General features: G+C 42.7%; 1 protein-coding gene across 4 annotated transcripts in view; it reads right to left on the bottom strand.

Annotated features, from left to right (window-relative positions):
- PDE8B (phosphodiesterase 8B) overlaps positions 1-27,315 on the bottom strand; it is a 233,123-nt gene that overhangs the window by 197,846 nt on the left and 7,962 nt on the right. For 2 of the 4 annotated variants that reach the window (XM_037143706.2, XM_037143707.2), the window contains exon 1: positions 6,554-7,205. The exons of the other annotated variants lie outside the window; for them this stretch is intronic. In XM_037143706.2, the coding sequence (XP_036999601.2) occupies positions 6,554-6,895 (342 nt within the window). In that variant the 5' untranslated portion in view covers positions 6,896-7,205. Of the gene's footprint in view, positions 1-6,553; positions 7,206-27,315 lie in introns of those variants that run through there. 4 annotated transcript variants of the gene reach the window in all.

The following is a 27,315-nucleotide window of genomic DNA, read 5'->3' as shown; positions in this document are numbered from 1 at the left end:
TATAAAATGGGAATAGTAATTTGTGGCCTGTGGTGTTTTATATGTAGATTAGGTAAAACAATGTACATAAAGTGCTCTGCAATATTATTATATCTACTCTACATACCTTGTTGCAAAATGTACAAACCGTACACGAATCACCTTGGAAACAAGAGATAACCACCAAGTCTCTCTTTCTCATTGATGGATTATCCAAAAGTAAAATTGCTGCCTGACTTTTATAGCAATAACATGCTTCTAAATTATTTTTCTGTGCACAGTCCCTAAGGAGGCAGAAAGGAGGAGGTTAAAGAAGCTGATGATAAAGAGTAAAGCATCAAAATTCTGAATAAAAGCTAGATTTTACTGGTCAATGAAAGGAGAGAGAAAATGGGGAAGAAACTAGCAACAACAAAATCTAAATTAATCCTACATTACAACTTGTTAAAAAGCAGTGTTTGTATTACTAAGGCTTCCACTAAGGCTCCCACTGCAAGACAAAGGCAAGCCCTATTTTAAAAATGAACTCCTGAACACACTTGAGTATTTTTAAATGTTTTAAATATATTCATTATAGAAAGTATCAGCTTGTAAACTTTTTGAGAATGTAGAGAAAAAGCACAGAGAGTTGGAAAGTACAAATCAAGCAAAAATGCAACGAGCCGAATAAGCTGGTATCCCACTTAGGGAACTTCCCACTTGGGAAGAGGGCTTTCTCTCCCCACCCCTACACCTCTGGGATTTGAGGTCCTGGGGACAGGAAAATGATAGAAACATGTCTGTTACAGACTGCATGTTTGAGTCCCCCCAGGTTCCTACGCTGCAGCCCTAATCTTTATGGTATTTGGAGGTGAGACCGTTGGAAGGTAGGCAGGTTCAGATGAGTTCATGAGGGTGGGGGCCCTCGACGGAATGTCCTTATAGGAGGAGAAAGAGAGACCGGAACTTGCTTGCTCTCTGCTATGTAAAGACACAACAAGATGACCATCTGCAAGCTAGAAAGAGTGTAGCCATGAGGCACAGAATCTGCCAGCACCTTGATCTTGGACTGCTCGGCTTCCAAAACAGTGAGGGATAGAGGTCTACTGTGAGTCCCCTTGTTCATGGTATTTCGGTACAGCAGCCCAAGCTGATGGAGAAAAGCCTGAGCAGAAAGGGAACTGAAGGGATTTGTTTTGAAGAATAACTTAGAAGACTTCAAACAAGTTAGCTGCACATATTTTTATGTCATGAGTCATTAAACAAATAAGAAACATAAACAACACATTAAGTGACCATTAAAAATGCCACTATTTTAAACAATCATCAAAACTGTTCATCTCAGTTTGAGCTTACCGGGGTATCTCTAACGATTCTGAACATCTTAAACCCTTGTTACAGAGAGGCTTCCAGGGTATGGTCAGGATACTCTCCATCCTGCTCCTGAAAACCTCCACCAATGGGTTCCCTGGCCCCCTGGCTTCCAGATGTGTTTGGCCAAAGGGAGGCCCCAGCCTGGCTGCAGATGGAGGAAAGGGAGGACAATGGAATGGGAAGTGCTGACTCTCTGGGCTCCCGTGGCCAAGCTGCAGCCTCCAATTGCTGCACTCCTTCTTCAGATCACAGCTCGTGCAGTTGTCCCCACCCTGTGGGAACCCGAGAAACAGGTTCGGTTCCCCGGGTTCCCAAAGCCATTCCCTTCCGTTTTCTAGGTTCTCTTTTTCAGTCCTAAGGTGCTTCAGCAGCATTTGATGACTTTCTTTCATCCTAACACTGCTGAAATAGTCATTAGATTCGTTGTCAATTAAACCCGAGTGGAGATGCACTCTGTTCCTGTCCAGACACTATCTGATCAGGCCTGAGAAGGCCTGGTTGGTTCGTCTCGCCTCACCTGGGTCACCTGAGCTCTTCACACACAGGGGAGAACCCCGAACAGAACAAAGTAAATAGCTTCTGTTTCCCAATTAGAAGTCTCTACCTAGTTCAAGAACTGTCATTTTCGCCGAGTCCCTGAATTCCAGATTTACTTGCCCACCTGGCTCCAAAGTACTCACCCGCTCCCCCCAACTCTGCTGGTTTTCCAGACTCTGGACTCTGTCATCCCGCCTGGTTCTGTAGGGCTCACTCCCTCTGTCCTATTCTGAGTCCTGGCCTTAACCCTTCACCAGCCTGGTGCTACAAGACCTGCCCTGCCCTCACCAGCATGTCAGGTCCTGCCTAGTGGGCGCCAGGGTGGGATTTCAGCAGAGAAGTATCGCCTCTGAAAAGTTAGCAGCGTGCACTATGCTACTTTCTGTCCTGAGGACTTATTCAACAAAGTCAAATGGCAGAACTATCTGATAGGCCTTAAAAAGTAATGTAACCACTAAAGAAAACAGTGAAAATTAAGAAAATGTGCTCAGTGGCTACAATTACTGTGTTGGGAAACAAACAGAGAAGGGACTAAATTGTGATAAAATGAGCTACAGCAGAAAGTAAATTTGGATCTTACTAAATCAACTTACGAGACTTCCTTGGGTAAAGGAAGAAATGGAGCGTGAGGTTTAGTAACCTCATTTTAAAATGAAAAATAATGGTGAAAAGTCTATTAAGAACTTCACAAGCTGCAAACGGAGCAGGAGTCTGCACCCTGTCATGTGACTCCCCATTTTAAGCTCCTCCCTCTCCTTACAACTTCCCATCACGCAGGGCGTGGCTCCAGCCGCCAGAGGCACAGGAGGGTCTGCGATGGCCAAGCTAGACGTTAATGTCAGCACCTGCACACCCCAGCAGACCCTGAGGGGAAGTGGAACCTCAAAAACCTCGAGTTCTTGAGGGCTACATGGTCCAGCGCTCTCCTCGCTTACAGACTTTCCAGCCGGCCCTGGAGGTTCAGGGTTTGACTTCATGAATGCAGATGGCAGCTAGCCCCCATACAAGTAAACCAAGGTGAAGGCAGGGCTATGACTAGTACCTCCAAGACATGCAATGTGGTGCCACACCCTCTGCCAGAGGTGGTCCCGCCCAATTCATCTGTTAGCATACCATCAGTTTAATGCATTTAAAAGCAGTAGTATTCAAAGTATGGTCCCCAGATCAACAACACTAGCATCTTTTGGAAGTCTGTTAGAAATCCAAACCCTCAGGTCCCACCCCAGATCTACTAAATCAGAAACAGGAGTTGGGGGCCAGAATCTGTATTTTAACAAGACTTCCAAGTGATTCTCATGTATACTAAGGAGTTACAGAGCAAAACTGACATTTTTCAAAACAATTCTACCCCTCCTTTAAATAAAAATCTCAATTATTTACCATAAGGTCAGAAAAAGATCTATTTATTTTCCCTTTACATGTAGTTAACTCTGGGACACTATGGAACAGATAACATAGAAGCCATTCATCACTGGCTTAGACACACCCTTTGCAAGAAACTCACTGTCCTCTTCAGGCTTTGCTCACCAAACTGCATGGATATTCCCTGAATTGCTCACTCGTGCCTACAACAGAGTCTGGCACAAATACTGGCTCAATGCGTACGTCACTATGATGAATGGAGGAGAAAGGGGGAATTGGCGGCGATGTCTATCAGCACGAAACCATTTGGAAAGTAACAACCCCCAGTGCCTGAGCCACACAACAGTTAAAGGGCATAGCAACGGCTGACAGATGACTGACTGTGTGTCCATAAAGACTTTCTACAACTGGTCGCCCAGACTCACATGCCTCCCAGCTGCAACAGCTGGTATGAGAAAAGACTTGTATTGGATCTTCCCAGAGAGAGGTTCAGCCACCTCCTCTGAGGATTCCTGAACAAGAATTACAAAACTGGCCCAGTGTCAGGAGTGAGGGTTCTGCAGGATTCTCCTCTTAGAGCACCATTGGTGAAAAGGCAAAGGAGAGAGAGACAAGTGGTCAGGAAGTTGCATTTTTACAGCAGTTGGGAGACACATCTAACTTCTTACCAGAAATGGAAACCCATATGATATCACTGCACTGCATATGAATTATTAATGTTGACTTTTTTTTTTGGTAAATTAGGTATTCAGGAAGGTTCCCGTTGACATCACATTTGACATCATAATGCTTCATCATTCTAAAAGCTTAATGAGATGAATTAGTGCTAGAAATGAGAGAGCGAGAGAGACCAAGTATGCATTTTTGCACTCTGGGGAATGCCAGAGACCAAGTAAATAATGAGGCTATGGTTTATAATTCATGTACAAAGAGGAAATTTAGAAAAATGATTACAACCCACTACTGTACGCAGGAACAGAGAGCAAAGACTTTCTTTTTGCACTTGAGCGTTTTAGAAAAGGGGAGTGCAGAAGGCGGTGACGAGCAACTATCTCAGACCTCTGAGGTATAAGAAATCTCAGTCCAAAAAGAAATAAAAGTAAGGATTTTATAAAATTACCTTAACCACAAAGACTGAAAAAAATAATAACACTGCATCATAAGTCCTGAAAGGATACTATTAAATATATTAAAGTAATCCTGTAATAATAATTCTATTGGGTTTTGTATAAATAATAATTCTAGTCTTGTATTTAATTTCAAATCTACAGTTTTTGAGATTCACACATGCAAATTAATGCTGAATCACTAATCCAGCAGTTTCATTCCCAACATTCCTAGTAATAGCTGGGCACGAATTAAGCTCTTATTTGGAAACCTTGTTGATAAAGCAAAGTGAGTTAAATTCCACTCCAGGTCAAGACTTTTAACACTTCAGCCAAGTAGCAATGTTGTTTATAGAAGTTTATACTAGCTGCTAATAATTTGGACTCACTTTCCATCTAGTTTTTACTCCATTTGGTCTCTAAGTAGCCTCTCGAGGGAAGTATTAAAACATAGGGAATGAATTCATTCATTATTCTTTCTTTCATTGAACAAACATGGAGTAACTAGAGTTGCCAGGTACTAAATTGGAAATCCTGCTCCTCTGAAAGACAAAATACACAATTTCTCTGAGGTACCAGACAATAAGCATCAAAATTCCTAAGTTGTCGCCATTCTGAACTACTGCTTCATGCCATCAAATTTCCTTTCAACAAGAGAGCAAAAGGATACTCTTTACTGATAACATCTTAATTATTTCACCAAACATAAAATGCTATTCCCCTGAAATTTCTCCTAGTGCTAACTTTATGTGAACTAGTGTGTCAAAAAAAAAAAAAAAAAACCACCTTGACCAGAGAAAAACACAGTGTTCAGGACATGCTTCTGTAACAAATGCTCAGTGGCGAGGCTGCACTGCCATGTATCCAGGTCTGTGGTCTTTGGAAATTCCACTGGAACGTGGTTCACTCTCAAACACTAGAAAAAAAAGCTTACTTGGCAACATAGTAGGTGCTCAATAAATGATGGCTTTTATTATGAGTATATGATATTGCATTATATAATTATTACCAAAGAAATCCTACAACTATAAATAGTCATCAGTTACTCTTCATGTTACAAAATCAGATGCAGCTACAATAAGTTCACTACAAGAAGCTTCTGGTCTTCCAGACTGAAGTCAGCACGGGCAGTCCTTCTCTTCGCCCTCCACTGAGACTAGAAGTCTCCTCTCAGAAGGCCAATTGTTGAACAACTTTTCAAGTATTAGATATACAGTTGTGGATTGGTTCCTGGTACTCCAGTGACCACGTTCAAGCTGTGAGTCTACCTAACATTAAGAGTCATGGAGGTGTCTTTTCCCCTCTGTACAAGGGGATGTGCCATTGTCTTTCTGTTTGCTACACAGATGAAGGGCCCAGTGGCCAGATTTACACAATGAAAATCCTCTTGGATTTAATAGCATATTGGGAACATACAGAAGGGCCCTACTTTCTTCTGCCATTAAAAAGTATGTAGTGACTGCTTTAATTATTTAAACAATTTTCTCCACTCCTCACAATTTCACCCTCCTGAAAAATGAGATGTATGTGCAGAACCTTCACCATCAGGCAGCTGCACTGCGCTGGAAACTCATTCCCCTCCCTTAGCTCCGCTGACCCTCCAAACTCAGGGCAGGTTCCCTCGGTTATGTCCAGGATGCAGCCAACCCAAACCAGGGATAAACAACAGGTTCCACTCTGGTTCTCTTCCTAGGTTTCCCAGCAAACACAAACACCTTCATTCATTCACAAAGCCCCACCGCTTGCTCCAAAGGCTCCATGCACCTGGGCTGCTTTCCCCAGGTAAAAACTGTAATAAGAGTAACTAGGGTATCCTTGCGCCAGGTCTGCACCATTCACCTGTGAGACACGCAAATCCGCCCGGTGCTCAGGTTTCATTCAATCAGACTCGCCGCCCTTACTAACCAAGTCACGGCCTTCCTCCCCTGAGTGAAAACCCGACCAGCCCGCCGGCAGCCCGCCGGCTTCCTACTGCGCTTCCTTCTCCACCCTTATCCCCAGAACCAGCTCCCAGGATCCCTCCAGGCATCTTTTCTGCTCTGATTTCCTGCACCCTCATCATCCCCACAAATGAAAAGTAAACTCCTCCTTAGTGACAACCTCCCCAACCCCACCACCTCACGACCACTCCAGTCCGCTGGAGCCCCCCACCCGTGCAAACTGGACAGACGGGGCGGACGGCCCCCCACCAGCCTGTGCCGGTGCCTCGCGTTTACCTTGATGTTGGAGTAGTTGGTCTGGGTCTCGGCCTCCGCGCTGCTGCAGCAGTGGCGCCTCCGGCCCCTGCAGGTGGTCCCCGTGGGGGCTGCAGAGTCGGTGCTGCTGCCGCTGCCCAGCTCTGCGCGGCGGGCCCTACGGACCCGAGCGACGCTGGGGGGTCCGGACGCGCGGCTCCGGGGTATGGCGTCGGCGGCGTCGGTCTGCACGAAGAGGCCGGGCTGGGGGGCTGCGGGGCCCTGCGACACGCTGGTGATATGGCAGGGCGAGTTGGACTCGTCCGAGTCCCGACAGTAGATCACACCGCTCTGCGAAACGTGGATGCTGGGGGCGCAGCCCATCCCTTTGGCCGGGCTCCCCCGCGCGCCCGTCCGCGCCCCCGGCGCCCGGACCCAGCGCACCCGCGGCCACCTGCAGTGAGGGGGCGGGCGCCTCGGCAGCGGTGGCAGCAACCGGACTGCGCGCCACCCCCCGGCCTGTCTGGCCGTCGCTCCGTCGGGCTCGCCGTGGTGCCCCCCGCCGAGCCTCCGGGGGCCGCGCGCGTCACCCCAACTTTCCCCTCTGGGCCATCTTCCTCCCTGAGCGGGGAAGCGCGCACACACAGCGCCCCGCGCGCACCGGTGGCCGCCACCCTCCCAACCGCGGCGCCCCAAACACGCTCCCCGCGCCTCCGCCTTCCCCTCCTCCTTCGACTCAGCCCGCGCCGCCGCCCAGCTCCACCTCGCCCGGCTCCCGCGCTCGTGACCCCCAGGCCAGGGCGCCCGCCCACCGGCCTGCCTCCTCTTTCCCCACTTTCAGTCCACGCGAGTCCTCCTCCCTCCTCAGGTGCCCTCGCTCCGCAGCTGCCGCTGCTCCCGCCCTACTGCGCCCCTCCGCCCCGCCCGCCGCTCCCCAGCTCTCCCCGGCTGGGCGAGCGCGCCCGCCGCCAGGCTCGGTCCTCTGAGTGCCAGTGCGCGGCCGCCCGCGCCACGCCTCGGCGCCCTCCCCTCCGCCTCCGCTGTCCAGCAGCCTCGTCCCTTCTGCACCCATCCTGGTGCCGCCGTCCAGTGCCCCAGCCCCTCTTCCCCTCTTGGCATACATCTGGGGCCGCGCCTGGAGGGGCGGTGTGGAGTGGGGAGCGCAGCAGTAAGCCTTCCACGAACACGTTGTAACACATCCTGAGCAAAACCTTAGGACGCCATCCCGAAACAGTAGAGACACTACAGCTCAAGCCCACCCCTCCGAATGGGGCACCTGGCGGTTCACTTTGAGGGTCAAGGAAAGACCTCATGCTTCCACGGTTCCCTTCCATTCAGAAGGCTGAGCTGGATGGAGACTCGAGACTTCTGGGGAAGTCCATGCCACGTCCACTCACCATCTGCAGGTCCGTGCCCAGGGATGGGAGGCCTTACAGAGGAAGGAGCACTGACCACACCAATTCCCCACAGATCCAAGGAAAGAACAGAAAGAAGCTCTCCGTGTGGTTCTTGGCTTTGTCTTCCAGAATCTTCACCTCTTTCTTGGGTGTCACTAAAGGTTCACCCCGCCTTCTACCCCATCCACACCCCCATTGTCAACTGCTTTTCCTCACACTCTGGGCAGGGCAGTCAGACTTCTTTCCACCACTCCAGCGAGATACGCAGGGTAAACTTCCCCCCAGGAGAATACCTTTGGAAGCAAGGCTGACTTTCATTCTCCCCCCATATGAACTCGGTTAGAACTGCAAGGCAGCACCGCCCATTTATTCATCAGATCTTTTGGTGAGTCCTGCCTGCTGCCACAGTGGCACAGGGGAGAGATGGGATCTCCACTAAAGGACTCAATCTCGAGTTGCAAGAATACAAAGTCACAATGCATGCACGAGGAAGTATCTAATACGAAATTATTTCTACTATGAAATAATTGATTCTTCTTTTTTTCACTTCCCATAACATCAACCCTTGAAGCGACTGAATGAAGACTTCAAGTGACAACGTCTAACCTTCAGAGAGAAGCAAGGTGTCACCCCAAATCTCAAATTCAAATACAGAGAGGAGGAAGCACTGGTCTAACCTAATTATTCCACCTTTGTTTTTCTTCTTCTCCGTTTAACATTTCGACTTTCATCTTGCAATCAACATGTGGAAGGAAAGGAAGGAGGACGGAATGAGGGAGGGGTTTGATGGGGGCAGAGAGGGAGGGAAGATTGAGCAGAGGGAGAAACTGAGCCAGGACACGGCCTCACGGAACCCCTCAGCCATGCCTGCAGGGAGGGTTCTGAAGCTGAGATGGGGCTTCAGCATTGCCCTGAGGGAGGGCCAGGAGGACGGGCCGTTTTCACCCCCACATGGATCTGCAGTTGCTTGCAGGCCATCTCAGCAACCCTGCGCAAGGTTTCTCTCTTTGTCGGAGGCAATCCCATTGTGAGACCAACAGTTCAGCTGCAGGCTTCCTTCTGGCAGCGCTCCCCAGCTGCAGGAATAAGTCCTTTTTCCTGGGCTCACAGCTGCCACCACAGGTACCTTCCAGGCTGCCTGGGCCCAGGCTGCCTTGTCCCTATTTATGCCTCTAAGAACCCACATTAAATGGTCAAGACTAAGAGGCAGGGACAATCATTCATTTGAAATAGGCTTCAGCCTGATGACTGCCATCTGCTGTACTTTCAAGGGACCATTCAAAACCTGGGAAAGCATCACTGGAGTTCCGTTACAAAATCACTAGTGTCCATACCAATCCCTAGTGTGATGTGAAGTCAGGAATTAATCCCCCCTAATGCATATCTACCATTCTCTTCTATAGACACATTTCGGTCATTATCCTTCACGGGGCTACCAATGGCAGCCTTTCTGAAATTTGGAGCCATGCTAATTTTCACGCCCGTCTACCTTTTCAGGGTTTTCTCTAGGAATGCAGCTACTACGATAAACCCCCCCAGAGAAGAGAACAGGGCCAGTCACTGAGGATTTTGAAAGAAGGAAACCTATGACAGTAAAGAAATTACAACCAATCTTCTGGTGGCAAACATTAGGGGCTCACTTATGAAGGGATACGTCACCCAGAAACAAACTGAGGTTGAACTTTCTATATTAAAAAAAAATTAAGCCCTGGCTGATGTGGCTCAGGGGATTGAGCACAGGCTGCGAACCAAAGGGTTGCCAGTTTGATTCCCAGTCTGGGCATATGCCTGGGTTGTGGGCCAGGTCCCCAGTGGGGGCCACATGAGAGGCAACCACATAATGATGTTTCTCTCCCTCCCTTCACCCTCTCTAAAAGTAAATAAATAAAATCTTTACAAAAATTAAGCCTTGACAGAGTACATAACTTCAAGGTTGCTAGTGAATAGGACTGAGCTGCTCAAGTGTGTTACTTGAACATTTCCTATTGGCACTGGTGCCTTTCAATGAATGTGACAGTTCTGCAGGAACAGGCGGCAGAACGAGGGAAATGAGTTAGGTACACATCTTTCCTCCCTTTCCCCGAGGAGTTGCAACACCTTCCTCGGGCCCTGCTTCCACTGCCAATCCTGGCTTTAGTGAAAGGAAAAACATAATGTAGCCCTAGAATCTCCACCAAGTGTTTGCAATGGGAACATGTCACCTGCCCCCACCGCTGACCCAGATCTGGTCACTGAGACGGGTAGAAGTGTGCAAATGGACGAGAGATGCTTTCGCTGAAATCATCCTCTAGCGTAGCTCTGAGGCCTGAGTTCTTGCTTGTGTAAGTGATTTCTGGACCAGTTCCCATGTCATGACTTCAGTGAATTCCAGAATGACAGCCGTCCATGGGCTTAGCCACTGCAGATAAAATTTAGGCTCCAGTTACAGAATAAGGTCAGGAAAGACAAATCTTATTTAAAAATTGAATTAATTGAAAAAATAGTTATAATCAATGTCCAAGAAACAAATCAAAAGAAAGCAAAGTAAATCAGAAATTTCTTTAAAAACTAAACCTCAGGTATGTCCAGGGTTAGCCAAATGGCTTATATGTTTTGTACTAATCTTAAATAAGAACTTATTTCAGAATTATGACCCAGAGACATTGCAAGATTCTGAACAATTAAGGTCCCTTCTCCCTCTGAGATGGTATGACTCTTCCAGAATTTCTCTGAAGAAGCAGAATATGCAATTAATACGTCCTGAATGATTCATAATCATAGAGGTTAAAACAATAGCAGCTTTCTGGTTATTCTTTAGATAACCAAACATTTAACCGACCAATCAACCTTACAGAGCTTCTGGATTCAAACTACATTCCCAACGGTGGAGATTATTGGACATCTAACCACCTGATAAGTGAAATGATACAGTCTATTAGATAGCCGGGTACAGTGGAAGGTTGCGGAAGGTTCACTGAGCTCAGAGTGAGAGGGGTGAATCTGAAACCTAGCGCTGCCTCTTCTGGCTGTATAACCTCAGACAAGTCACTGAACCTCTACAATTCCATTTCCTACATAACCTGCCAAGTCTTTAAAACACCAGCATCGGGAGATGCTATGAATTTTTTTTTCTTTCATTAAATCATTCAGCAAAATCGCCCTGAAGAACTTGTCTGAAATGCAATGTTTCCCTGGTCCCATCCCAGAGACCTGGATGCAGGGATCAAGGACAGGTCCAGCATCTGCCTTCCCAAAGAAGGCGGGTCCAGGGTAGCCTTTCCGCAGCCTCCCTTGTGAACCAGCACAAGGGCTGAAGTTCTTACAGGAACCTACAAAACCCCACATGATACGGCCTCTGCCAAACCCTCCCGAGCCCTCTTCCCTCCCACCCTCACCACGCTCTCTCCTCCAGCCACATGACTCCTTCCTGTTTCTGCAGGAGACCTAATGTCATTAGCCAGGAGCACTTCCCTCCGCCTGGTACATGCATTGTTCCATCACAAACTGAATGGCTAAGTCCCTCACCTCCCTTAAGTCTCTTTTCAGTACCTCCTGTTTAGAATTGCAAGCTACATGCCTCCATTGTTCCCCCACCGCTTCTGATTCCCCTCAGTCTGGTCTATTTTTCTTTTTCCATAACACTTATCACCCTCCCACTTATTACATATTTGGTGCATTTATTTTTATGTTTCTTGTCTATCCTCTCCCACTAGAATATAGGCTCTATAAGAGCAGAATTTTTTTTTCTTTACAGTGAGAGAGGGGAAGAGAGGAAGAAAGAGAGGGAGAGAAACATCAATGTGAGAGAAAAACGTCAATCGGCCGCCTTCTGTACGCCCCCTGCTGGACACCGCACCCTCAACATAAGCAAGGGCCCCGACCAGGGCTTGAACTGGTGACCTTTCAGTTTGTGGGACCACACCCACCAACTGAGTCACACCAGTCAGGGCAGAAATTTTTGGGGTTTTTTATTGATCGATGGATCCCAAATTTCTAGAATAGTGCCTGGCATATAGCTAGTGCTCAATATTTGTTGAATAAATGAAATTAATCTTGCCTCATTTTTTCTTCCCTCTTTGGCCTTTGTCTTCTCTTAACTGCCACAGTTCAAAATTGAAGGTGTTTGGGTTTTCTTTTTTTTTATTGAATAGAGTTTTGTCTTTTTAGTTTCTAAAGTCAGTCAGTGCCTTTAACCTAACAGTCCTTTTGGTAATATACATCAGAAGAAGCCTGCATAATAAAGTAATAATTTATGCAAAGATGTTTGTAGCAATGCTATTTAAAATAATGAAACTAGAAATAACCAAATGTCAAACACTTAGGAAATGGCTCAACAAACTACCCTAACATATCAGAATACGACTATTTAAATGAGTACAGATGAAATAATGTTAGGTTAAAAATATATATACATATAGTATATGTAGATTGATCACAACTATGGAAAATGCATATCTGTTGAAGTTCACAGTGAATGTAGAGTGATATAGATAAGGAAGTGAAGATCAACAGATTAATTTTTCTGAAAAATTCTTTCAGTGAATACAAAAACGGTGTAAATGAATAAGCATAATGTTTCCTAATCTCTCCTTAAAAAATTTTTAGCTAAATACATTTCCTTTTATGGACTCCCACTGATTTTGCTTCCTTCAGACAGAAGATGGAAGAGAAAAAACATTAAAGAAGGGAAAGAATCCCAGATAGATGGAGACAGAGGCAGAGAGATGAAATGCACACACGTTTACGAAGGAAATCTTTACAGAAGCAGACACACGGAGACACAGGGTACGGGGCAACAGAAAGCAAGGAACAAACAAAGACACGGGGAGCCACTCTGGTGGTGACGCAGTCGAAGTGTGGCGTAGCTCTTTTAAGAGAGTCAAATGCGTTGTATTTTTTATGCTCGTTGCACCACTTCTTGGACTTTTTGCCAAAGACCAAATCACATTTAGGAGAGGATGTGGCTCACAGGACAGCTCTGTCATGCCCATGGCAGAATATGCAAACAGAGAAGATGTAGGTAGAGATTCAGCCAACGTCTGACCTCCTTGGGTCAACATTGTAAAACATGGAAGCCGCTGAGCACTGGACCCTAAGTCCATATAGTACAAAAATATTCTGTCCTTCCTGTCAACGAGAACACCACAGGGAGGGGCAGACCCACCCTGGGAGGAACTACAGCATAGCCTTGCTACTTGCCTTCAGAATTCTCCTGGACCCAAATCATCAGGCTGCAGAAGTAAAACATACATCCCCAGAACCTTGTAAATACATTTCACAAGAGTTTTAAGCATAAAATACACAAATAAAACACAAGGCACAGCCTTACTCCAAAGGTGTTGATAGAGCAATCAAGGAGATGGGACTTACACAGAAGTGAGGGCACACAGTACATGAGTGTCAAGGCATAAAGAATGAAAATGAGTGGTACTGCCACTTGCTTAGAGTAGTCATGACAATTGGGGAAGGCTTGCTGGAGGCGGTGGAGCACAGCAGCTTGAGCTGGACCTGGAGGATTTTTTAGGTGAGGGAAACAGCATGAGCAAAGGCACTGGTGGATCTCAAAGATAGTGAGCAGGTAAGATAACCAGACATGTCTTCTGAGGCAAGAATAGTAGAAGTAAAAGGGGAAGAAAGGCAGAAGATAGAAGACACTGAAACTTCTCCTGCAATGTGTGGAGGTCATGCAGATTCTACCACCCCTAGAGAAACTCTCCATGTGAAAATCTACAGTTAGGAAACAAACCCATTGTCTTGCGAATAAAATTTGTGTTTGTCAAATGATTAAATATTGGCTTTAAAAAGCAGTAGACTGCATGGCTGCATAAATACTCTTGTCTATGAATAAGTACTTTGAGGGTCAGGGTAGTCTAAGTCAGGGTACAAGTCATTAATTCACACCAATATGACTTAAGATATACAGTACATGAAGCAAAATACATTTGTTTCTGAATTAGTAGGACATTTCCTATATGCCTCACGGGTGATAAAAAAAGGTTCAGGTTTCTAAGCAAGCCCTCCTCCACCTGCACGAGCAGTTTAGAATATACTGGGGGGCTGAAAGAACAAACAAACAATAAAATTCTCTGGTAGGCCTGAAGGTCCTATAGGGACCAAACTTTGTTGATGTGACAGAAGGAGACTTGGGTAGGCTTATGGACATTTAAGATTCTCAGAAAACCTTATCAAAGAAATATTGCTTTTCTTCCAGCCATCACCCACCCACACAATTAGAACACTGCTCCACCACTGTGCCAGGGACTGTGAGGATCCCAAAAAGTAAAACCCTCAGTACTGGCTCTCAGGCAGTCCCAGGGACACACACACACACATACACATATACACACAAGTGTGTTAACACTTCCTTTGAAAGAATAATCCAAGCCCAGACAGAAAGATCGCTGTGGGTGGAAGTGATGGAGATGTCACTGGGCAGATGGACTGCGGCACTAAGAAGAAAGGGCAGTATTTGGATAAGAAAAGAGGACATTCCAGAGAGACTAATGGGAGCTTAGGCCCAGAATTGGGAACACACTGAATGCTTGAAGGCAATAAAGTACATTACTCTAAAGGTGTGTGGCAAGGCAAAGAGAATGGCATTATTTTGGTTGACGAGGTAGACTATGACCAGGGAACCAACCAAATGCCAGACTAAGGAGTGTGGTGAAATTCTAGTCGTTGGGAATCACTAACGATTTTCAGTAAAACTGTACCTTACAAGTGCTATTTTACTTAGATAAAGCTGGCTGCATAGTCAAGAAGGACTGGTGAAGGTAGTCAGCAGTGAGGATTAGGAAAGAGCTACAGTGATCCAGGACTGGGATAACAAGGACTGTTACGGACTGAGTTGTGTTCCCCGCACTGCCATAAATTCATATGTTGAGGCCCTAACCTCCAACGTTGTATTTGGAAACAGGGCCTTTAAGGAGGTAATGAAGGTTAAATAAGTTCATAAGTATGAGGCTCTAATCCAGTGCAGCCAGTGTCCTTAAAATAAGAGGAAGAACACCAGAGCTCTCACCCTCTCTCCAGGCACACTCAAGGGAAAAGGTCACGTGACCAGCACTGCGAGAGCGCGGTCCTACATCAGCTTCTGGATCCTGCATACTAAGCAGCACATGGTCCCCCTTCCCCACTGTGGCTAAGAAAGCAGTCTACCTGCCAAGACTTCCTTGGGTTTCTCCACAGTCTGGTCTACACAGGGATAAGTGTCCTGCTTCATGTGCAGATTGCTAAATCTGGTCTTTTGGCTCGAGAACAGCTTTTGAGCCTTGGGATTTTACTTCTTAACTAGCTAAAAGGTGCCTCCGTGCTGCAGCTAAACCTGAGGGCTCTGCATTAGCACCTTCTGTGGTTCTGATGTCTTAATCCTCTGCCTTTGGCTACTGGCGGTATGAAAGAAGGTGTTCTAGAAGGCTTTCAGCAGAAAGTTTCTTCCTTCTCAGAGTCTGACATTTGCTCAGCAGCATGGCACATCCAGTGTTACACCATGAAACATCTCCAAGGCAACAGTAGCTGGAGGCATGACTGATTGCTTCTTCATACCTCATATGATGTGGCTTGTAATAAATTAAGTTCGATGTAGGAGACTTTCCAGGGTGCTCCACACCAGCAGCTGTCAAACTTTAGCACACATCAGAATTGCCTACAACATCCATTATAAGGCCTGAAATTTTGCATTTCTAACTGGTTCCCAAAAGATGCTGATGCTACTGATTTCAGGTCAAACCCTGAAAGTGAGATATTGTAAAGCGAAAACAATGACCAAAAAAGCAAAACCTTCACCTCTGATGTTTTTTTTTTTCTGAAGTGTAGTATAATTTATGTTTAAACCTGAAAGGTATCATTATACAAAGGAACATCACAAAACACTATCATCTGGCAATTTATAAGAATTGTAAAGTATGGATTTCAGGGACTTCTAAGAACAGGTTTTCAGGAGTCTGTGCTCTTTCTGAGACATGGGAATTGAGAGGGAGGGGGTGGCAGGAGTTATAGAAGTAAATTTAATGTTAAAAAAATGCACACCAGCAGGACTATAGATTTCCAGCAGAGTACTTGACTTTTTATTTTTCTTAATACATAGTGTTCAAGCCTAAAAAAGTAAAAGTCCAATAACTTTTATGAACAATAAATAAAGTTCTAGGAAGCAGTGTCCTGAGGATTGAGAGGAAGGAGACTACGTGAATTCAATCCACTAAGTACAAAAAGCAAATAAAATAATTTTCAGAACACTGGCTGAATAAGTAATAATAATGGCTACCATGTAGGAGGTGGCTACTAAGTCTTGTACTTTCTATGTTTTATTTCTGTATAAAATCTCTGTGTGTATTAGGTATCTCTGTATGCTTCTCTTCTTTTACCCTTTACAGAAAGGGTAACAGAAAATCTTTCTGTTTACCATTAACCTGAATTCCCACCCAGAATGGGTAAGGAATTACTTGCTTTCTCCGGTGCATGAAGTCATCGAACACTTATAGATTATAAAAATCCTACATAGCCCTTAAATATATATATATATATATATATATATATATATATATATATATATATATATATATTTCAGGGAGACAGAGAGACATATATATATAAATATTTAGACATATATATTTAAGGCATTTCTAATTGAGATATAAAAGATAAGCTACAGTTTCTTCTTAATGGGAGCTTTTTAAATCCCCAACATAAACATCATCTTTAAAAAAAAAGTTCCCCAGACTTTGGAAATAAGAGTGGCATGATAGGGAGAATGTAGTGTGAGAACTGTTTCTTGTTGTTATGTTAAGGAATCAAGCCAGGATTTAAGATTTTCCTTTCTTAACACTTTTGTGAAAGATGGAGACCAGCCATAAGGTCTACACATTTGTAAGGCATTTTAAACACTGAATTACAGAAAGTTCTCTAAGACAATTCATAGCTCATTACAATTTGGATAGCATAACTTTCCACATTAATTGCACTTTTAATATATTCTGTTTATGCTGTATGCACAAGTGAGTACAAAACATATATACTAATGAGTTAGAGATGCCACATCTACAGGAAGGAAGACTTGAAAGGCTGTTGTTCTTATGGTAGAACTCCAGCCATGAGGGCTTAGAAACTACCCTGGGAACGGTCTGAAAGCCATTCTGGAGGCTGAATACTGTATCAAAAAGTCACGTGAGCCCCACTTGGAGTGGGTGTGTGGGAATGGAGATTAGGCACAGGAACCACTGTGGGAACACAGACAATTCTGCAATAATAAACATAAATGATGCAGAGCAGTTCTCCCAAATTACTTTGCAATATCCATAGTTTATTTTTTGTTATGCAGGAAGAAAAAGAACACAAAACATCTGAGAGTACATCAAATAAAACTGCATTTTAAGATGACAACCTTGTGTATAGGATCATAAATAAATATTTGTAGCCTAGATGCATTTCTGGCTATGATGACAAAACAAGGACCAAGTTTGCCCTCCTTCCATTAATAACTAGAAAAGCAGATCAAATCTATGGAACAACTATTTTCAGACACCAGACAATGGGTTCTCAGGACTGTTGCCCCTAAGAGAAGGGAAACCGGAGGGATAAGGCATTGCCTCAACTTCACCCTGTAGGCACATCCCACATGAGGGGCGGGGAGGGAACCCCAGACAGAGTCCAGTGGTACGGCTGACTGCAAGTGGCAGATACCAGGGTTTGGAGAGACACGTGTGACTGGAATTTGTGCAGCAGAGTTTCAGAAAGAGGAAGCTATATATACAAGGAACACTGAGGGGCAGTTGAAAATTTGCTAAGCACTAAGACATGTGTGAATAGGGTGAAATTCCACAGACCAGGAAGAAAGTGACTGGAATGATTCACAGAGCTCACAACAAACTGGGAGCCATTCAAGTTCTCACCAGCCTGACTGGATGGAGAGTCCTGCTGATCATTTGATGTTAAGATTTTTCCTCCTTTAACACTTTTGTGAATGATGGAGACCAGCCATAAGGTCTATACATTTATAAGACATTTTAAACACTGAACTGCAGAAAGTTCTTTATCAGCACAGAAGCCAGTGAGTCATGCCTTAGTAATAAGGTTAAAGAAAGCTTAGAAAAAGACTCCTCCAGATGTACATTTAAAAGCTTAAAAAAGGAGTATCTTAAAAGGATCCAGAAAAAAAAGAACATAATAAATACAGAAAAACAAAGAATGGCAAGCTTCTCATTAGAAACCATGAAATCTAGAAGAAAGTGGAGAGATATCTTTAAGTGTTGAAAGAAGAAACTGTCAACCAATGTGAAGGACAAACATCATTCCAAAAATGAAGGTAAGTAAAAGCTTTTGCAGACAAACAGTAATGGAGAGAATTCATCACCAGCAATTGAACATTAGAAGAAAAGTTTTAAAAATTCTTCAAGTAGAAGGAAAATGATATCAGTTAGAAACTCAAATATATACAAATGTATAAAAAGCATTAAAATGGCAAGTATGAGGACAAATATATAATACTTTTTATTTCATTGCTCTTAAAAGATAATTAACACTATAGCAAAAATACTTATAATGTATTGTGGTGTGTATAAAATATACAGAAATAAAATCAATGATAAAAACAGCACAAAGAACAGGAGGGAGTACATGGAAGTATATTATAAGATTCTTACTTTATATACTATGTATAATACTATTTGAAAGTACACTGTGAAAAAAGTACACTGTGATAAATTAAAAAGTATGTATTGTAAATGTAAGAGCAACTACAAGGAAAAGAAACAAAGAAATGACTAATATGAGATTGAATCATTAATTACTCAATTAACAAAAAATGCAGAAAAAGAGAAAAAAGAAATGAAGAGCAGATGGGAAAAAATAGAAAACAAATACTAATGTGATAGCTTTTATGCTGCCATATAGATATTTCTATTAAGTTAATGTAATTACTAATTATATTAAATATCAATGATCTAAGCACTCTAATGAAATCAAGTATATACTGTCTCAAAAATCTGCTTTAAATAGAAAGACATAGATTAATTAAAAGCAATAGGCTAGAATAAGACAAACCATGCAAACACTAAATATAAGAAAGCTGGGTAGCTAGATTGATATCAGAGAAAGTAGATTTTAGAACAAGATACAGTCAGGAATAACAAAAGGGACATTCTATCATGATCAAAGGGTTAATTCACCTAGAAGATATGACAGTCCCCAAAATGAATGCCCTCAATAGCAAAGCTTCAATATATGTGAAGCAAAAACTAATAAAACTGAAAGATGCAATAGACAAATCCACAATTATACTTGGAAACTTCCTCTTACAGCAATTGATACAATAAACAAAGGATCAGTAAGTATATAAAATGCTTGAAAAGTACAATTAAGCAAATTGGAGTAATTTATATTTAGAACCCACTACATAATAACAGCAGAATGTACATTTATTAATTACATTTTTATTTTATTGATTATTCTATTACAGTTGTCCCAATTTTTCCTCCTATCCCTCCCTCCAACCAGCACCCCCCACTCCCTCATACAATTGCCACATCATTGTTCACGTCAGTGAGTCCTGCGTATAAGATCATTGGCCACACCACTTCCTACACTATAATTTACATCCCCATGACTATTCTGTAACTGACTGTTTGTACTTCTTAATCCCCTCAACTCTTCACTCATTCTCCACCTACACCCTCTCACCTGGCAAACATCAAAACAATCTCCATATCCATGATTCTGTGTCTATTCTTCTTGTTTGCTTAATTTGTTTTTTAGATTCAATTGTTGATTGATGCATATTTATTGCCATTTTATTGTTCATAGTTTTGATCTTCTTTTTCTTACATAAGTCCCTTTAACACTTCATATAATAATGGTTTGGTGACAATGAACTTCAGTTTTTTCTTCTCTTTATCTGCCCTTTGATTCTAAATAACTCTGCTGGATAGAGCAATCTTGGCCATAGGTCCCTACTTTTCATGACTGCCGATGTTTCTTGCCAATCCCTTCTAGCCTGCAAAGTTTCTTTTGAGAAATCAGCTGATAGTCTTATGGGAACTCCCTTGTAGGTAACTCACTGCTTTTCTCTTGCTGCTTTCCAAGATTCTCTCTTTATCTTTAACCTTTGGCATTATAATTATCTGTCTTGGAGTGGGCCTCTTTGCATCCATCTTGTTTGGACTCTGTGCTTCCTGGACTTGCATGTCTATTTCCTTTACCAAATTAGGGAAGTTTTCTTTCATTATTTTTTCAAATAGATTTACAATTTCTTGCTCTTTCTCTTCTCCTTCTGGCACCCCTATGATGTGAATGTTGGAATTCATGAAGTTGTCCCAGAGATTGTTTATACTATCTTTGTTTTTTTTATTCATTTTTCTTCTTGTTGTTCTGATTGCTTGTTTTTTGCTTCCTTATATTCTAAATCATTGATTTGATTTTCAGCTTCATCCACTCTACTGTTGTCTCCCTGCAAATTGTTCTTTATTTCAATTAGTGTATCCATCATTTCTGACCGGATCTTTTTTATGCTGCTGCAGTCCTAAGTTCCTTGAGCATCCTTAAAGCCAGTGTCTTGAACTCTGCATCTGACAGATTGCTTATCTCCATTTTGTCTAATTCTTTTTCTGGAGTTTTGATCTGTTCTTTCATTTGGGCCATGTTGCTTTATCTCCTCATTTTGACAGCCTCCCTGTGTTTGTTTCTATGTATTACATAGAGCTGCTATGATTCCCTGTCTTGATAGCGTGGCCTAATGTAATAGGTGTCCTGTAGAGTCAGTGGCACAACCTCCGCTATCACCAAGCCTGGTACTTCAGGTGTGCCCTTCATGTGGGCTGAGTACACTCTCCTCTTGTAGGTGAGCCTTAGCTGCTGTTGGCAGATCAGTGGGAGAGATTTACTCAGGCCAGTAGCAAGGATTGGCTGTGACCACTGGCCACAAACCTCCACTATCTGTGGAGGATCAGCTGTGGAAGGACAGGACAGTGGTGCTCCAGTGTGGTCTATAGCTGTCCACTGGGTGTGCAGGCTTTGGGGTTTCCAGCGTGGTGCAGGCCAAGGTTATTCCCCACCTGTGTTCTGCCCTGGGCCACCCTGCATGAACTCCAAAGCAATTTGAGATGGCTGCTACTTTTGCTAGACATGGAGATTCCCAGGTGAAGCCAAGCTGTGAATCTAGGCTGGCTTCTGCTAGTACCAGGCCTGGGGCCAATTAGCAAGTGTTATGGGAGCTGGGGACTTAACAACAACTACTTTGTAAGTAGTTGTCAGACTTCCATTCAGCTCAGTTTCTGATGTTTCTGAGTAATGGTTGTAATGGTCTATATTTTAGTTGTAATTTTGATGTGGTTGTTGAGGAGGCAAGCCATGTTTATCTATGCTGCCATCTTGACTGCAAGTTCTAGAATGCACATTTTTTCCATGTGCACATGTAATATTTGCCAAGATATACCACAGCCTAACCCACTGATATTATACAAAGAATAGTCTCTGACCACAGAGAGTGAGTTTGAAGTAGAAGTCAATAACAAAAATATCTGGAAAATCCACAAATATTTGAAAATTAAACAAAGGGTTCTGAATAACTCATCAGTCAAGAAGCACAAGGAAAATTAGAAAATATGTGAACTGAATCAAAATGAAAAAAAGTCAGACTTTTAGATGCAGGTAAAGTGACAGTTAAAAAGAATTTTACAGTTTTAAAAGCTTTTATTGAAACAGAAGAGGGTCCAAATTCCACTTAAGTCTAAAAATTTTACAAAAAAGAGCAAATCAAATCCAAACTAAAAAAAAATGGATGTAATAAAAATATAATCACAAATTAATAAATAGGAGATCGTTAAACAACAGACAAATGCTATGAATCCAGAAACTGATTTTCTAAAATGTCAATAAATATTGATAAATTGCTAGCAAGACTGGCCAATAAAAAAAAGGTAGCAGACACTAGTTACTGACATCAGGACCCTATGAGTATTAAAAAGGTAAGAAAGAAATAATACAAACAAATTTATGTAAATAAATTAACAACTTACATAAAATGAGTATATTGCTAAAAATACCCAAAGTACCAAAATTTACTCAAAAACTATTTTAATATGTGAATTTCTCCTTATTTACTAAAGAAATTAAATTTGTATTCAAACCTGCTCACAAAGAGAACTCCAGCCTCAGAAAAATTCTCTGGCAAAATCTATAAAATTCATAAGGAAGAAATAATACCAACTTCAGACAAACATTTTCATAAAATTGAATAGGAAACCCTTCACAATACATATAATAAGGCCAGATTTGCCCAGATACTAAACCCTCCTCCCCAAAAAAGACATTATGAATAAAATTGCAGTAAAAATGCCTCAGAATATGGATGCAAAAATTCTTAACAAAGTTGAGCTAATCAAATTATGCACGACATATATATTTTTTAAAGTACACCATGACCAAGTGGTGTTTATCCCAGGAATTCAAGGTTAGTTTCACATTATTTTTTGGTAAAGTATATTTTATTGATTATGCTATTAGAGTTATCCCATTTTTTTTCTCTTCTTTATTTCCCTCCACCTCCCCCCCCCACCATCCCACCACCCCACCATTCTACCCTCCCCATCTTGCCCTTAGTTCATGTGCATGGGTCATACATATAAGTCCTTTGGCTTCTCCATTTCCTATACTATTCTTAACCTCCTGCTATTTTGTACCTACCATTTCTGCTTCTTACTCTGTTAGTTTTCCCCCATTCTCCCTCGTCCCTCACCCTGCTGATAACCCTCCATGTGATTGATCTCCATTTCTGTTATTCTGTTCCTGTCCTAATTGTTTGCTTAGTTTGTTTTTTTAGGTTCAGTTATTGATAGTTGTGAGTTTATTGTCATTTTACTGTTCATATTTTTTATCTTTTTTCTTATACAAGTCCCTTTAACATTGCATAAAATAAGGGCTTGGAGATGATGAACTCCTTTAACTTGACCTTGCCTGGGAAGCACTTTATCTGCCCTTCCATTCTAAATGATTGCTTTGCTGGATAGAGTAATCTAGCTTGTAGGTCCTTGCCTTTCATGACTTGGAATACTTCTTTCCAGCCCCTTCTTGCCTGTAAGGTTTCTTTTGAGAAATGAGCTGATAGTCTTATGGGAACTCCTTTGTAGGTAACTGTCTCCTTTTCTCTCGCTGCTTTTAAGATTCTCTCCTTATCTTTATCTTGGGAACTGTAATTATGATGTGCCTTGGTGTATGCTTCCTTGGGTCCAACTTCTTTGGGATTCTTTGAACTTCCTGGACTTCCTAGAAGTCTATTTCCTTTGTTAGATTGAGGAAGTTTTCCTTTATTATTTTTTTCAAATAAGTTTTCAATTCCTTGGTCTTCCTCTTCTCCTTCTGGCACCACCATGATTGAGATGTTGGAACATTTGAAGTTGTCCTGGAGGTTCCTAAGCCTCTCGGTTTTTTGAATTCTTGTTTCTTCACTCTGTTCTGGTTGAATTTTATTTCTTCCTTCTGCTCCAAATCATTGCTTTGAGTCCCAGTTTCATTCCCTTCACTGTTGGTTTCCTGTACAGTTTCTTTTATTTCACTTTTCATAGCCTTCACTTTTTCTTCTACTTTGTGACCATACTCAACCATTCCTGTGAGCAACCTGATTACCAGTGTTTTAACTGTGCATGTGATAGGTTGGCTATCTCTTTACCACTTGGTTCTATTTTTGGAGCTTTGATCTGTTCTTTCGTTTGGGCTATATTTTTTTTGTTTCAGCACACCTGTTACATTTAAGGGGTGGAGCCTTAGGTATTCACCAGGGTGGGACAACCCACGTGGCTGCATACTGGCACTACATGTGTGGGAGTGATCTGAGAGGGAACAATGCTGCTTGCTCAGCTCTCTTCCAGCTTTCAGTCACTTTCTCTGCTACCCACAAGCAAATTGGGCCCAGGTGGGTTGGTTTGTCAACGTTCTAGGACCCTGTGGGTCTCTCCAGTGAACTCTCCTGTGAGGCTGGGAGTTCTCCTGCTGCTGCAATCCCTACAGGCATTCACAGGCACAGATTTGAGGTTTCCTTTTCCAGTACTGGAATCCTGGGTTTCATGGTCCACCTCAATCCCCAGCCGTTCCTCCCACCTTTCACAAGCAAATGTGGGGCTGCCCAGTCTACCAGCCCCCAGCCTCCCACAAGTCCTCGCCACCCCAGCTGCCTATCTCTGCCCGTCCTACCAAACTGAATGAATGTTTCTTCTTTAACTCCTTGGTTGTCTGAGTTCCATATATCAATTTTCTAGCAGTTCTGGTTATTTTTTGTTTTTAAATTTGTTGTTGTTCTTCTTTTTGTTGCATGAGGAAGTAACAAAAAGTGTATCTGCCTACACTTCCATCTTGGCTGGAAGTCCCTAGTTTCACATTCAAAAGTCAACCAATTTGCAAAAAAATGAAGCTGGACTCTTCTCACATGTCATATATGAAACTAAAAATGGGTCAAAGACTTAAAAGTAAAAGCTAAGGTTTTAAAACTCTTAGAAGAAAATATAGGGGCAAATCTTCATGACCTTTGCTTTGGCAATGTTTTCTCAAGGATGACACTGAAAGCACAAGCAGCAAAAGAAAAACCAATAAACTAGACTTCATCAAAATCAAGAACTTTTGGACATCAAAGGACACTAACAAGACTGAAAAGATAGCTCAGAGAATGAAAGAAAGTATTTGAAAATCATATATCGGATAAGGATTGACAATCTGGAATATAGAAAGAACTCTTATTTTAAAAAAAGAACTCTTATAATTCAATTACAAAAAGACAACCAACTTTAAAAAAAAGGCAAAGAATTTTGAATAGACTTTGCCCCAAAGAAAATGTACAAGTGACTGACAAGTGCTTTGGGGAAAGGCAATGCAAAACTACAGTGAGATGTTACTTCACGCCCACTAGGATAACTATAACTTAAAAAAAATTAAAGGAAAATCCAAAGTGTTAGCAATGATGTAGATAAACTGGAACCCTTATACAGTGTTGTAGGTGGGACTGTAAATGGTGAAATTGCTCAAAAAGTTAACCAAGGAGTTACCATATGACTTAGCAATTCTGCTCCTAGGTATACAAGGTGTGTCCAGAAAGTATCCAGCCATGTACTATGAAAAAATAGAGATATTTCTTGAAAAAGATACAAGAGATACAAGATATGACTGGGCCTTCATTTCTGGATCAGAGTTGTAGACCCATGATTCATCTAAGGTTATAACCTTCTTGAGGAAACCTGGTTCAAGGTAGCGGTTTGAATCAAGTCATTAGCTACTGCAGCATGATGTTCCTTCTGCTCTGGTAGCAGAAGCTGTGGAATGAATTTTGCCATGACACATCTCATTCTTGAGCACAAGAAAATAATAAACTCATCATTCCTTACTAATGATATTATTCATGGGCCTATTTTCATCTTTAGCCAACTGAGGTTCTAGAATATGTATTTAGGAACCAGCAGTTGTTTAAATTCTGTAAAGACCTTGACGACAGATCAGACAGTCGGTTCCCATGTGAGACCAAAGTGATATGGGATCATGATTTTTAGACCTGTAAAAGCAATCATTGAAACCAGACAGACATTGTTGGGGCCAAGTGAAAGGAAGATCCACAGGAGTAGCCCTGTCCACCCCAGCTGTGTGTCAGGTCAGACACTCGTGAAAGAATTGCTTTCTCTTAGCTTCTGGTTGAGCCGCACTTGGCACTGGCACCCAAACTATGCATCATGGGTTCTCACTCTATCACCCCATTTATCAGATAAGTTTCTGCAACCAGTGATTCCACTGGTTCTCATCTCTTCACAGATTATGGTTCATTTATCTAGAGCAGTATTCTTCAGCTAACAAACTATGAGCTACCTGCCTCCTTGCAAACTAGCTTAGAGTCACCCTGATGCTGGTTATAAGGAAAGGCTTCCAGAGGGAGGTGAGCCTTTATTTTGACCATTGCTTCACTCTGGCTTGCCTCAAGCTATTCTCAATACAGCAGCCAGGGAGATGCTCCCACAACTTTAGTCAGATAGCATCTGGCTCAGAGTCTTTATAGAAGATACCAGGGCCTCTGCAGTCTGCCACCAATCCGGAAGCCGGGGTCATCTGGGTCACAGGATGTGTACCTTGGTGTATGCAGGGGAAAGTAGACTGCTTGAGAGGCAGGATACCTAGGTTCCAGTGCCCTCTTCGCAACTTTTGCAAAATAGCATCAAATCTAAGACACCATTGATCATACAAAACACCATCACTTTAAGTACCACTAAGAATAAAAAATGTTGCCCATTAAACTATGATATAATGGCCTAAGGACAATCCGACGAGATGTAAGAATTGGCCCCAGTAGTCTCTCACAGCTTGGAATTTTTTTCACATACACTGAGGAATTAGATCATTTCTCCTGCATTCAGTTTAGTTATTTGATATGTAATAGGTAATCCTTTTGCACATATCTGAATAACAAAACATGAGTCTAGCTTTATATACTGGTGGGTACCTTTTCTTTATTAAAAGCACTTGGCTGCTACTTTGCAAAAAGACAAAACAAAACTGAAATTGCATCATTCCTCCAATGACAAATATTTGCTTTATCAATATCAAACTCATGTACCCCATGGTCTATTTCCTTGATTTTGTATAACCGTGTAAACAATGTTTTGTTTCAGTGCCAGATCACAGTGTAACCCTTTTGAAGTCATCTTAATCAGCAATTAAACACAACCCATGTACTAGCAACAATGCACTTACCCGGACTGAAATATCAGATTTGTTGAAAAGATTAAAAGCTAAAACTGAGTAGACACATTCACAGGCAACGACAATCACATCACAACGCCCGCCTGGCCCAGAGCAGTTTGTGAGATGCTGCCCCACCAGCAGTAGTGATCTCAGACTCAGACTGGTAACCGAGTCCCAAGACACACTTGTCTTCAGTCTAGCACTTCCCTCAGCCTTAGAGTAGGAAACAGAGCAGGAAATAGAGTATGCACAGTATCTGCAGTCTCATAGGAAGACCCAGCAATCTCCTTGCTCCCCACCACCATATGGGGGATGCATGGCTGCTGAGCATGAGGGGTATGGTTTGCCTCTCCCACAAAAACCCAAGGCCTCAGTTTCTTACGGCCTTGATATTGCTCCAGGTCTGCGAGCCCAAGGCCACAGGACAACTCCAAGCTCTCCCAGGCCAGGTGCAGTCCCAGGAATATAGAGTTCAACAATAATCAAGACAGATAATCCACCCCACGTACAGAGCAAGGTCGTTTTCCCAAGCAGGTTAATGGGAAAGGTTCCAGGCCATTGACTGCAAACCACACCCTGATTCCAGGGTCACTACAATGGGAAAGAGTACATCACAGGAAAAACCGAAGTGCTGCTTTTATCAATCATTTTAACCGCCAACCCTCGTTGCCTCAACTGAAGTGTGGATGATAATAATAGGGGGCATTTAAAGGAAGAGCCTCTTGTGTT

Source organism: Artibeus jamaicensis, unplaced genomic scaffold, assembly GCF_021234435.1.
Source record: "Artibeus jamaicensis isolate MK-2021 breed Jamaican fruit bat unplaced genomic scaffold, CSHL_Jam_final contig_373, whole genome shotgun sequence".
Classification (NCBI taxonomy): domain Eukaryota; kingdom Metazoa; phylum Chordata; class Mammalia; order Chiroptera; family Phyllostomidae; genus Artibeus; species Artibeus jamaicensis.
This window is presented reverse-complemented; position numbering and strand designations above follow the sequence as displayed.